Source organism: Euprymna scolopes, chromosome 1 (genome assembly GCF_053919585.1).
Source record: "Euprymna scolopes isolate OS-2025 chromosome 1, ASM5391958v1, whole genome shotgun sequence".
In the NCBI taxonomy this organism is placed as follows: domain Eukaryota; kingdom Metazoa; phylum Mollusca; class Cephalopoda; order Sepiida; family Sepiolidae; genus Euprymna; species Euprymna scolopes.
This window is the reverse complement of record NC_136482.1, coordinates 177,185,706-177,198,312: the sequence shown is the minus strand read 5'-3', so window position 1 is coordinate 177,198,312 and position 12,607 is coordinate 177,185,706. Positions and strand designations below refer to the sequence as shown.

Genomic DNA, 12,607 nt, shown 5'->3' with positions numbered 1-12,607 from the left:
GAAAAACAAGGATCTGAGCATTGGTGGTGAAAGGAGAGAAACTTGGTTTTAGAGATCTTAAAAGTTGCAATACTCTAGACGTTCCTCTCCCAAACTGTTAGGAAGTGATTGAAAAAAGAAAGAAAAAAGGAAATAAGTTGATCAGCAGAACAAAGTTTATAGGAAGTGAGGTTAGTAAAAAGACGATGGAGAGGAAGTTGTTCACCAAAGAACACAAAGACCATCTGAAATAGGATGGTTAATAAAGGTGTGGTGGACAGAGTTAGCTTATGGACAGTTTTAGGGTGGGACCGAGTTTTGTGACAGCTTTATGACTGTCTACAGTTTATGGACAACAACTGAGAACAGTTTCCAGCTTGAGACAGTTAATGGCAGATTGCAGGTTAGACCAGATCAGGAAAGTTTAGGAGACCGAGATCAGATGACGTCAATTGATGACAAAGAGGCCTCAACAGACGACCAACCAAGATGTGAACGTTAATGCTTAGAGTGTCGATGGTGTCACACACACACACACCCCCAGAGCCCAACAATGTGTCAGAGTTTTTACTTTCTGTTTTGTTGCTTGTTTTTTTTTTATACTTGTGAGTCACTGTCCTCAAATCCTCGGCAGTCATCAGTGTACAAGGACAATGACATTGCCAAAACTGGAAAAAGAAAAATGAAGGAGAATAAGACTTTGGAAACAATGTTGGGTCAACGATCATTGTCAAGCAAGGGAGTTGGTGGCATCCGTCAATCTGGAAGACTATGGGGTTGCACCGGTAGGTGGTTGAACACCATCTTCTGTGACTGAATAAGCCTATTTTCGATCTACATTGTCGGTTGTAGACATATCAGGTGAAGATCGATGCGTTGTGTTGGTGGTCTGTTGAATTTTGTTGACTGGCCTTCTTGAATAGTCTTTTAGTCTCCGCCCGTTTTGTGATGAACCTTTCGCTAGTGGTCAGACCTTTGGTTACCATTTGTCTCCAGATGTTGTGGACTTTAGTTTTGGGCCCCCAGCTGGTAGCGTCAATATCACATGCTTTTATATCACGTTTGCACACGTCAACATAACAAAGGTAAGGATGACCAACTTCCCTTTTGCCAGTAGTGAGTTCACACGTAGAGAATGTTTTTTTGGATTCTCCCATTGTCCATGCAGTGCACATGGCCTATCCAGCGTTGGCGTCTTTGACGAAGGAGGGTAAACATGGAAGGGATACCATCCCTTGCAAGAGAGTGGTAACATAAGTAACAAGTCACCCCCCCCCATTACATTAGATGCTCCAGATCGAAGGAGAGAATCTAAATGATCTTGATTACCAATGTTCTTTGAAGTGTTGCCATAAACCATTGTGTTACCACTTAACTTAAAGAGAATCCTTAAAATCTCTGAATTGCTTCTTACTAGACAGACACAAAAATTTGGAAATTTAATTTCCTTTATTTTTATTATCTATACTCCTATAAATTCGGTTTTCTTTTGTGTGTATCGATATTCATATTAAAAACCCTCTTTTCTATTTCGTTGGTTGTTTTTGTTTTACGGCATATCAACCCTTTTCAGGTTATTTAATGCCGAATCTAGTTATTTTGAGGAACGATTTTTAATGGAGTATATTTTTTTTTAAGTCAGATTCTATTTAACCCATAGTTGGGACCCTAACAGGTACTACCACTCTGGGTCAGAGTGGACCTGGGAGCAATGGCAATTAAAGGGTGGCTCCACACTCCCCAAAGCCTGCAAGGTGGGGCCTCACCATCGGATATAGTTTTAGGTCATACCCAGGACCATTGTATACAGGGTTCTTTTTAAATTATTTCATAAAGGTCAATTTTTTTAAGATATGAGAGTATGGTGTGGGGATTGTTTTCATCAAATAACTCTTTAATATAGTTTTCTTTGTAGAATCGATTTCTTACTGTTACAAAATCAGTACATTCAATTAATATGTATTTGATTGTGAGTGGTGTTTGACAAGATATACAGATGGGTTGGCGTTCTTTTTTTTAGGAGATATGAGTGGGTTAAGTGGGTATGGCCTATTTTTATTCTGATTAGTTTAACTTCTTTTCTGTTTAGTTTCGTATTTTGTTCTTTTCTATTTATTTAAAAAGAAAATACAATTTTCTTATATCTTGGTTGTAGAATTGCATTCACTAGCAAACGATCTACCTAATTTGCATATTCTTTTAAACATTCATTTTAATTAATTCCCTATTAGTTGCTTCGGTTTTTTAATGGGATACTCATCTTTAGTTAACTATTACGTGTAATTATATTCATGCAGATATTCTACATGATTTATACTTGCATAATATTTGCGAAAAAAGTTTATAGTAAGCACAAAATTGTTTCCATATATATTTATGTATACATATGTTTTTGTTAAACAAATCTATCTATCTATATATCTATAAAAGTGAACGTGTCTGTGTCTGTCTGTGTACATTTCCCTACACAATAACTGACAATTTTTAGTCTACAGACTCGAAATTTGATATACAGGGTACTGAGATTTGGGAAAATCTATGTGATCGGTTTTTGGCCAGAAATTTGGCTGTTAAAGGGTCAAAGTTCAACGATTTGACTTTTGAGAACTCTAGCAAACGCCTCCGACAATTTTGGGTCCACACACTTGAAATTTTAGATATAGGTTCCTTGGACATGGATCTAACTTAACTTGATTTGAGCCCAAAACAATAAATGTTAAGGGGCCATAATAGGGGTCAAAGTTAAAAAAAAAATTTACCCTTTTGTATTTTTTTTGCTCAGCATACACCTCCAAACACCCGGGCACCTATGCTAGTTCTTTAATATTTCTATCGTGAAGAAATTTATTGAAAAGTATACAATAAAAATTAATAAAAATAACAGTCTTTATTTGCACTTGTAATAACAAAATTACAAAAATAAATTGTTATTTGATTTAAAATTTTATAAAAAGTATTTACGAAATTATAAAAATACATTTTTTTTTGCATTTTCAAAATAAGTTTTATTCGCATTTATATAATAAACTAGCAGCAGGGAGTACCCGGCGTTGCCTGGGTGTTTGGAGGTGTGTGTATTTTTGTTTGGGGGGGGGGGGGGGTAAATAAGAACAAAAAGTAAACTTAACCCTGTTTAAATACAAAAAAAAAAAAAAAAAAAATGTTAAACTTGTTAAAAAATATAACCAAAAAAAACGCGATTTTAAAAATGGAAAAAAAAATAAGGGGGAGGGAGGGAGGAAGGAAGTGGCAGGTAGGCTCGAACCCGGAGCCTTGAGGCCAATAGGCTGAGCCTGAACACCTGCACTACGGCGACAGCAGCAATGTAAGATCGATTAAAAAGTGACAACCATCACGCTATTTCAAAGTTTTTAATGAGGTCAAATCCTTTTACTGCTGGATAGTTGTTTTGTTTACCCAATGAAAGCAATTGTCTGATATGATGGTGAAAAGCCGAATCTGGTTTCGCTTTTTTTATACCAAAAAGCGAAAGCAACATGCAGCGATCCAAAAATGTGGTATTTTAGCGTTTCAAAGTCGGGCTAATTAAATAGGCAGGAGACCCCCCCCGTTGTTAACTCGTATATATTATCATTTAGACAGCATATAAAAAGTTCTAAGAATGAGCAAACCCCCCCCCAGAAAAAAGCCTTTTGCGGGCATACAGAGAAAGCGAACATACACACATTTTGCCTTTTATATATATATATGTTTATAAAAGTATAAAAATAAAATTATTGAAATCAAAATAACAAATTTTCAAACATCATAAAAAAAACAATACATAATATTCCAAAAAGATTTTAAAAAGTGTTTTCAATAATTCTTTAAAAAAAAAGCTCAAACTAATTTCAATAATTCTTAATTGAAAAGTTTTTTTGGTTTTATTTTAATGATTATTAAATAAAAAAAAGAATGCTCAGAAAAACGTAATAAAGAAAAGAGTACATGCACAGGGGAGATATAGGCGTGAGAGACAAAAAGCGAAGGAACTGATTTTCCTTGTCACTGCTTCCGATAGCAGCTATGTCAGAAGTTATAACCAGAAATGAACTCATTTTTATTTGTATCAATGCAGGATTTTATTTTTTTATAATGAGCTAATTACCATAATTATAATGAGCTAATTAGCTTTTACAAATGCAGTTTTACTAAAACATTTCTTGTTTTCACATTCAAATTTGAATATGTTCATCTGTTTTTTTGTTTCTGAAATTTTGAGATAATTTGGATTAGTCAAACTACTCATCTTGAACGTTTTCTCAGTGTCTCAGTCGATATAATCTCCGACTTTCTTCGGGTGTATCTTGTCAAATTCAGGAAACTTTCTATCAAACTTAGGAATCAGTTCTAATAGATCAACTATCAACCAAGCTCCAACCACTGTCCCATCACTGCAATATTGCATTCCTGTGCCTGTTTTGAACTTGCAGCACTTGTACCCCTCGCTTGACAAATTCATCGAGCAGCAAAATCCCTCTTTTCACTGTAGAGGTCCCTAGATGCAAGAAAACCTTCTACTCTAATAGCTTTCTATTGTAATAGATTATTTCCTCAAACTGCCAGCCTTTGGTACTCCCTATCTATTTCTCGCTTCCTTGACTGTATAAACATGCAGAAGTTTAAATGTAATATGAACAGACATCTCTCTTATCTCCTCACATAGTCCCTTTAATCATGGTCCCAAATAGTAGCCTTTACAATCCAGTGACAACATGCCTTATTTGGGGGTGAACACTGGTTGAAAAGATATACGGCACAATCACGTTGACACACCGGTTCTCACCAGATCATCAAAGTTAAGCAACATTGAGCCTGGCCAGTACCAAATGGGTGACCATTTGGGAAGGCAAGGCATTGTATGTACCGTGAGGTAAAATAACAGGTTGGGAAACTGGCGCAGTCTATCCTTCTCTCTAGGGTAGATGGGCCTCTCTTAAGCCGTGGTGGGCAGCCCATCTAGTGATGGTGTCACAATAAAAAGTAACCTTGGTAGTTCTGGTGGAGCATCAAGTATTCAGCTATGGACAAGATTTGAATTACACTACAAATTCGTGTAGTGAGTTCAATCTCAGCTGCGGCTGCATGTTACGCTTACAGTTTAAAAAAATAATTTTTTTTAATGAAATATAGATAACTCACAAGTACGTCTTGAAGATTAGCAAGTTGAACTTCATATCCAGATTTCTGTTTCTGAAGCAATTCTTCTGTCCTGTTTTTTTCTTCATCAATTTGTTGAATCATATCCAGCTGTACCTGTTTCTTGACTTCATCCAACTCTTCAGCCAATCTTTATAAAATAAAATTAAAAAAAAAAAAAAAAAAAAAAAAATTACAACTTTTTCTTTTTACGAATACGTCACCACTTATCAAGTCTAAAAATCCATTCGAGTAGAAGCGATAATGAAATGGATAATTAGACAGTTTAACAATGATGAATATTATAAGAGAATTTAAAATCTCTACACACTATCTATTCTAAACAAAAGCTGACCCAGAAAACAGTAATTATTTCTCCAATTGTACAGAAACATTGCTGATGGAACGTGAGGACTAAAAAATAAAATAAGGGAAGTAATGAATTACGAGTTGTTAAATGCAAACTCAATGTCTAATAGCTACCCTCATTATTAAAAGCAAATAAGATTAAACATAAAAAAAATAATATGCATATTTAATATTAATAATATGCATATTAAAGCAGCAGTTTCTTTGCTGAAACAAAATTGACAACTCTTATTAATTGATTCTTTTATAATTTTTAATAATTTTGAGTTTTTATTAATATTAACGTTAATAATTTTTAATGAAAACCGACATCATCTTTCAAATTGATGACTGTCGAGGGCACACTCACTAGTTCACAATGACAAGATAACAAAATCAATTTTTTTTAAATATTATGGGGTAAGCTGATATAACTATTTCTAAAATAATGAACTTATTCAAAGATTATAAATATAGTTTCATTTAACATATTATTAATTAGTTTGTGATTTGTGGCAGTTATGGCCCCAGAATCATGACGTGTACCTCTGTAACATACTTTTGCTAATACATTCGATTCCTTCGACGCCAACTTTGTTTCCCCCCTCGAGCACACGATACATTTTTTCTTTCCTCTTTTTTTACCCCCACTTTTCTTCTCACACATACTTCCTAATTTGCATGTGCCTTTATTCGGCTGCTGCTGTTGCTAATCTCTTTGCACCCAGCTATCTTTCACTGCTGCTGCTATTTTCCCACACGCTCATATGCACTGTGTTATACTCCAATTTATTGCTAGAAGCCATTTGATACAAGGAGTTAAAAAATATTTTAAAAAAAGTGATAAACACATTTTTTAAAAAAATGGCACTTGTACAGTTTAATAAAGACATTGAAAAATGAAAATATAAAAAAAAGGTTATATTATACGTATCCGTTTTGGACTGAAGATCTCCGAAAAAAAATTTCACTTAATTTGATAGAGTAGGTTTTTTTTTTTTTTTAGCAAAAAAACACGTTTTTATGAGAGCATGTTGAAGGTAGAAATCTTTGAATTTTTTGAACACACCACGGAGGAGATAACGCAATTTAAAGCGCCGATACTTCCTCTCCATACTAGCTTTTCTACCTAAAAATCAAACCTTTTGCTCTGTGTCATATCAAATTGTTTTTTCGCTGTAAAAAAACAAAAAAAAACTACTTGATGAAATTAAGTGAAATTTTTTTCAGAGAACTTCATTCCATAATGGATACGTAGAATATAACCTTTTTTCCAATATTTTCCTTTTTAATGTCTTGATTAAACTGTACAAGTTTGTTTGTTTGTTTGTTTTGTTTTACGGCATATCAACCACTTTGGGGTCATTTAATGCCGAAAGGTTCGTTATGTTGTGTTAAATATTGGTTTGTTCTTCTTAAGGTTTTTTTTTTTTTTTTTGTGGGGGGGGGTCTTTCCTTATATTTTTGAGTATATTTTAGTTTCTTTCAGAAAATTGATAATTTTTTGGGGATCAATCTTGTTTAATATTGTTTTCAGATTTTTTTCTTGGTAATACTTTGTTCGGATTTGTTCAAGGTCAATGCAGTTTGTCAGTATATGGTGTATTGTGTAGGGTTCTTGACACGTTATACAGTTTGGTGTCTCCTCCCCTTTTAGTAGATGTGAGTGGGTGATGTGAGTGTGACCTATTCGCAGTCTGGTCATTACTACCTCTTCCTTTCTTGTTAACTTTTTGGTGTCTCTCGTTCCAATATTTGGTGTTATTTGGAATAGTTTGTTTTTGGTGCATGAGCTCCAGTTTTCTTGCCATTTTCTCTTCAAAAATGTGTTTATTTTAGTCTTTAGGTCTGTATAGGGGATTTTTCCACTTATGTGGTTTTGTTGCAGAGTTTCCTTTGCTGCCTTATCTGCTTGTTCATTCATGTATATGCCGATATGGCTTGGTATCCAGCAAAAGATAATGTTTTTTTTCATGGTTATGGCATCTATTTTGTTTAGCAATTTTGTAATAAGTGGGTTTGTCATTTTTTTTTCTTTTAGAGATATGAGTATTGAAAGTGAGTCAGTAAATATGATATATTTTTGATGGTCATCATTGGTTATTATATTCAGTGCCAAATCTATGGCTGTTGCTTCTGCGCTGAAAATAGAAGATTCGTTTGGGAGCCTTTTCTTTAGTTTTATTTTTTTGTGGATGGCTGCGCATCCTACTTTATCTCCATCTTTTGATCCGTCAGTGTAAATTTGTGTATATTCTTTGTATGTATTCTGGATGATAAGTAGTTCTTCATGGAAGGTTGATGGGTGGGTTTTCGTTTTGGGATATTTATTTAATTTTAATATTATGTGTGGTTGTTTGATCATCCAGGGTGGAGTTTTTGATTTGTTATATTTATGTATTTTTGTAATGTCCATTTGGGCTTCTGTGAGAAGGTTTTTTATCCGGAGGCTGTAGGGCTTGATATCTTCTTTCTTGTTGAAGAGATGTGTGTATTGTGGGTGAAGGGTACATTGATATGCAGGATTTGTTGGACTTGATACCAGCTTTAGGTAATATTGTAGCGCTAACTTCTGTCGTCTTAGAATCAGTGGAGGCTCGTGGGCCTCTATATAGAGGCTTTCTACTGGAGAGGTTCTAAATGCTCCCAAGGCTAATCTTAATCCTTGATGGTGGATTGTATTTAGTTCTTTTATGTAGGACTTCCTTGCTGCTCCATAGATGAAGCATCCATAGTCCATTTTAGATCTGATTAGAGTTTGGTATAATTTTAATAATGTGACTTTGTCTGCACCCCAATCGGTGTGTGCTAGGACTTTGATCAATTGCATTGTCTTTTGGCATTTTGCTTTTAAATATTTTATATGCGGTATAAAGTTCAATTTTTTATCAAATATAATACCTAAATATTTATGTTGGTCGGTAAGTGGGATGTTCTTGTTATCCAGTTTCAGGTTGGGGTCGTGGTGGAATTTTCGTAATTTGCAAAAGTGGATGCATTTAGTTTTTTCCTCTGAGAATGTAAATCCATTTTCTATGGCCCATTTGTTTATTTTATTCAGACAGAGTTGTAGTTTGCGTTCGGCTGTTTGTATATATTTAGATTGGTAGTATATAAGTAGGTCGTCCACGTATAGGGCATTTTCAATTCCTGGGTCTATGTTTTTTATGATATTGTTTATTTTAATGTTGAAGAGGGTGACAGACAGGATACTGCCTTGGGGGACCCCCATTTCTTGATCTTTTTGGACTGAATAAGTGTTGTCCATCCGTACTTGGAAGTTTCTATTTGTTAAGAAATTTCTGATAATTTCTGGCATTCTACCCCTAAGTCCTAGTTCATACAGGTCTTTTTGGATTCCGTATTTCCAAGCGGTGTCATACGCCTTTTGCATGTCAAAAAAAATTGCTATTAGATGTTCTTTTTTTGCAAATGCTTCTCTTATGCGTGTTTCCAGTTTTATTAAGTGATCGGTGGGGCTTCTATTTTTCCTGAAACCCGACTGGCTTTCTGTAATTAGATTTTTGCTTTCCAAGTACCAATTTAATCTTTCGTTAATCATTCTTTCAAAAGTTTTGCACAAACAACTAGTTAGTGCAATGGGTCGGTAGTTTGTTGGGTTTGTATGGTCTTTTTTTGGTTTGGGTATTGGGATTACTGTTGCCTGCTTCCAGTTTTTTGGAATGTTGTTAGTTATCCATATCTCATTGTAAATTTGTAATAAGTAGTCCAGTGATGGTTTTGGTAGTTTTTTGAGGAATTGATAATGGATCTCGTCGGGGCCGACTGCTGTATCGGGAGATTTGTTTATTGCCTCCTCTAGTTCTGCACTGTTGAATAATTGATTGTAGTTTTCTTCATTTTTTGATTTGAAGTTTATTTTTATTTTTTCTTCATTTTTCTTTATAGCTTGGAATTTTTTATTTTGGTTTTTTGATGATGAGTTCATTGAGAATTGTTCTGCTAATTTATTTGCGATATTTTGTTTGTCGGTAATCTTTGTGTTGTCGCATATAAGGTGTTTAATAGGGTTCTTTGTATTTTTTCCTGCTATTTTTCTGACCATCTCCCATACTTTTTTGGGTTTTGTGTTTTGATTAATTTTTGTTACATAATCTTTCCACGAGTTCCGTTTTGATTCTTTGATAGTTTTCCGTGCTTTGGCTTTGCTGTTTTTATAGGTGTCCAAATTTTCTTTCGTTGGACTGTTTTTAAATTTCCTTAGGTTTGCACGTCTGGCTCTTATAGCTTCTTTGCATTCTTTATTGTACCAGGGTTTGTTATATTTTGTAGTAGTGGAACTTTTTGGTATGTTCTCCTCGGCTATTGTGAGTAGGGTGTTGCTGAAATATGTGATGTGTTCTAAGTCAGGATTCGCTTCAGGTATTAATCTGTATTGACATGTATTTTGGAAATTTTCCCAATTTGCCTTTTGTAAATTCCAGCGGGGTGTTTTGTCTTCTGGCTTGGGATTCTCGTTTTCTATTATGATTGGGAAGTGGTCACTTCCGCATGCATCCTTATGTGTTCTCCAGCTATAATCCATGTATATAGTTGGGTCACATAGTGTTATATCGATTGCTGATAGGGTTCCCGTTGGTGGGTGCATATATGTATTCTCTTTGTTGTTGAGTAGGCATAGATCGTTTTGGTTAATTATTTTTTCTATGGTTTGGCCTCTTTTGTTGTTTTTTTTACTGCCCCACCATATATTATGACTATTGAAGTCTCCCAACAGTAGAAAAGGTTTAGGTAGTTGTTTGATTATATTGTTTAATTCAGTTTCGTTTATTGTTTCATTTGGTGGTATATAGAGTGAGCATAGGGTTATTGTTTTGTGTAGTGTTGCAGTTATTGCAACAGCTTGCATATTTGTTTTTAAGTTCACTTTGCTGTGTGGAATGTTTTCGTTTATCAGTATTGATGATCCACCGGTGGCTTTGCATGATAATTTGTTTATGTGGTTGTATATTGAGTAGTGTTTTATGTTAATTTTGTCATTTTCTTTTAAGTGTGTTTCCTGTAGGCAAATTATTGCAGGACATAAGGATTTGATAAGTATTTGCATTTCTTCGATATTAATTTTTAATCCTCTTATGTTCCACTGTAGGATTTTGTTAGTCATGGTTTATATTTTCTTTTGGTTTTGGACTGTTGGTGTTTATGTCTACGTCCATAGTTTCGATGTTAGTTTGGGTGTTTCTTTTGGAAGTGGATGGTCTGTTTCTTGTTTCTGGTGAGAGGCTTTTTTTGGGTTTTGGTCTGGGACTTTTAGATTTACTTTGTCTTGACTGTCTTTTTTGGCTATCAGTTTCAACTAGTTCAAATTTATTTTCATTTTCAATTAATACTAATTCTGTTTTTTGTTTGTCATTTTGTTTTTGGGGGGTAGTTTTTTTGTTGTTCTGTTCTATTTCCATTTTTTCTGTTGTTGTGTGTTTATTTTTAACATCTGTTTTTGTCCTTGTTTGTGACTTGGATCTTTCACGTTTTGATAATTGAGGAGGTTTCATTTCTTTAGGGATTGATTCCTCAATATTGATGGAAGTTTTTCTGATTTCCTTTGTTTCGTTTTCTTTTATACTGGGTTGTTCGTTTCTGACTTTTATTTGGCTGTTGGAGTTTATTTTCAGTTCTGATAAAAAAGATTTTAATTCTTCAAGTATGTTCTTTAGTTCTTTTGCTAGGTTTGCAATTTCTGGAGCAAGGTTTAGTTCATTGTAGTTGTACATTTTGTTTGCTTGTTGGGTTATTGTGGCATATGAGTTTTTGGTGCGATTTGTGACTTCTTTGCGGGCTTCTTGGAAGGTTATATTTTTTTGATATTTGATTGTTATTATTTCCTTCTCTTGATTATATATTTTGTACTGTTTTGAGTGAGAGTGGTGCTCTTCTTGACAGTTTGTGCATTTGGTTTTATTTGGACAGTCTTCTTCATCGTGGTCTGGGTTTTTTTCACTGCAGTTTCCACATGTGAAGAATCTTAGACATTGGTCTTTATTATGTCCAAACTTTTGGCAGTTGTAGCATTGTAAAGGTTTTGGGATGTATTGTTCTATTTTCGTTCTTTCATAACCTATATTGATGGTCTCTGGTATTTGAGGATAATTGAATGTTAATATATAAGTGTTTGTATATATTACCTCTCCTTTTTTTTTAAATGTGATTCTTTTTACATCTGTGACCCCTTGGTTTTTTAGTTCTGTTTTGATTTCTTCTGTTGTGCAGACGGAGATTTCCTGGTTTTTTATGACTCCTTTGGAGTAGTTTAGTGTTTGGTGTGGATAAGCTTTGATGTTTGTTTCATGCAATTTTTGTAGTTGAAGTAGAGTTTTGGCCTGTTTTTTATTTAGTACTTCTACCAATATGGTACCATTCCTTAATTTTTTGACATTTTTAGGTGTTATTTTGCTTGATATTACCTTTTGGATAATGAAGGGTGACATTTTAGTTAACGGTATATTAGACGTTGCTTCTAGCACGATGAATCTTGGAAAGTTTGTATCTTCATTGTCGCTGTCAGAGTCAATTTCTGTGTGTGGTCTCTTGGATTTTTTGGTATTCATAATAATTTTTGAAAAATTCATCAGCCATGCTCCCCACCCTCCTCGGAGCCCCTTATGGGGAAGAACTATGAGGGGGTAAATCCCATTCGCCTCGGTTCTCCAGGGCTACATAGCTGGTATACTCAAACATGGGGAGGTTTCCAAGCATTCACAATATATGGTTATGCCCACCCAAGTATGGGATTTCCCTGTATTTTTATTATTCCTGATGGTTACCTTTTTCCCAGCTTGATTGACCCTTCAGCCATCGCTTATTAATTCAGTTTATTGTTTATGTTGAGTGTTAGTGTGTTTTTGTTTGGATTGTCTGAATTAGTGCTTGTCATGACCAACCGATTGATTGGATCGGGCCTATCCAACCTCCCGTCTAGCCTAGTAAGGGCCAAAGTGGTGTGTTGTAGTATCATGTTATTATTTCCTAGGCATGTTCCACTCAACCACCAGGATCCCGTTCTTAATGCATTACGGGTTGCCACCAACGGTCAACTGGTGGTCCCATTGAAGGATTTTTACCCTCTGCAGGGGGGCAGTTGGTATGTTCTATCGCCCTACCAACTAGGCAAAAAAAAAAAAAA

At 34.8% G+C, this 12,607-nt stretch overlaps 1 protein-coding gene across 1 annotated transcript in view; it reads right to left on the bottom strand.

The window, feature by feature from the left end:
• The window catches only part of LOC145277776 (kinesin-like protein KIF14), a 122,648-nt gene that overhangs the window by 45,753 nt on the left and 64,288 nt on the right, over positions 1 to 12,607 (bottom strand). Inside the window, exon 17 of the mRNA XM_080129528.1 lies at positions 5,122 to 5,269. Coding sequence (XP_079985654.1) covers positions 5,122 to 5,269 — 148 coding nt within the window. The remainder of the gene's footprint in view (positions 1 to 5,121; positions 5,270 to 12,607) is intronic.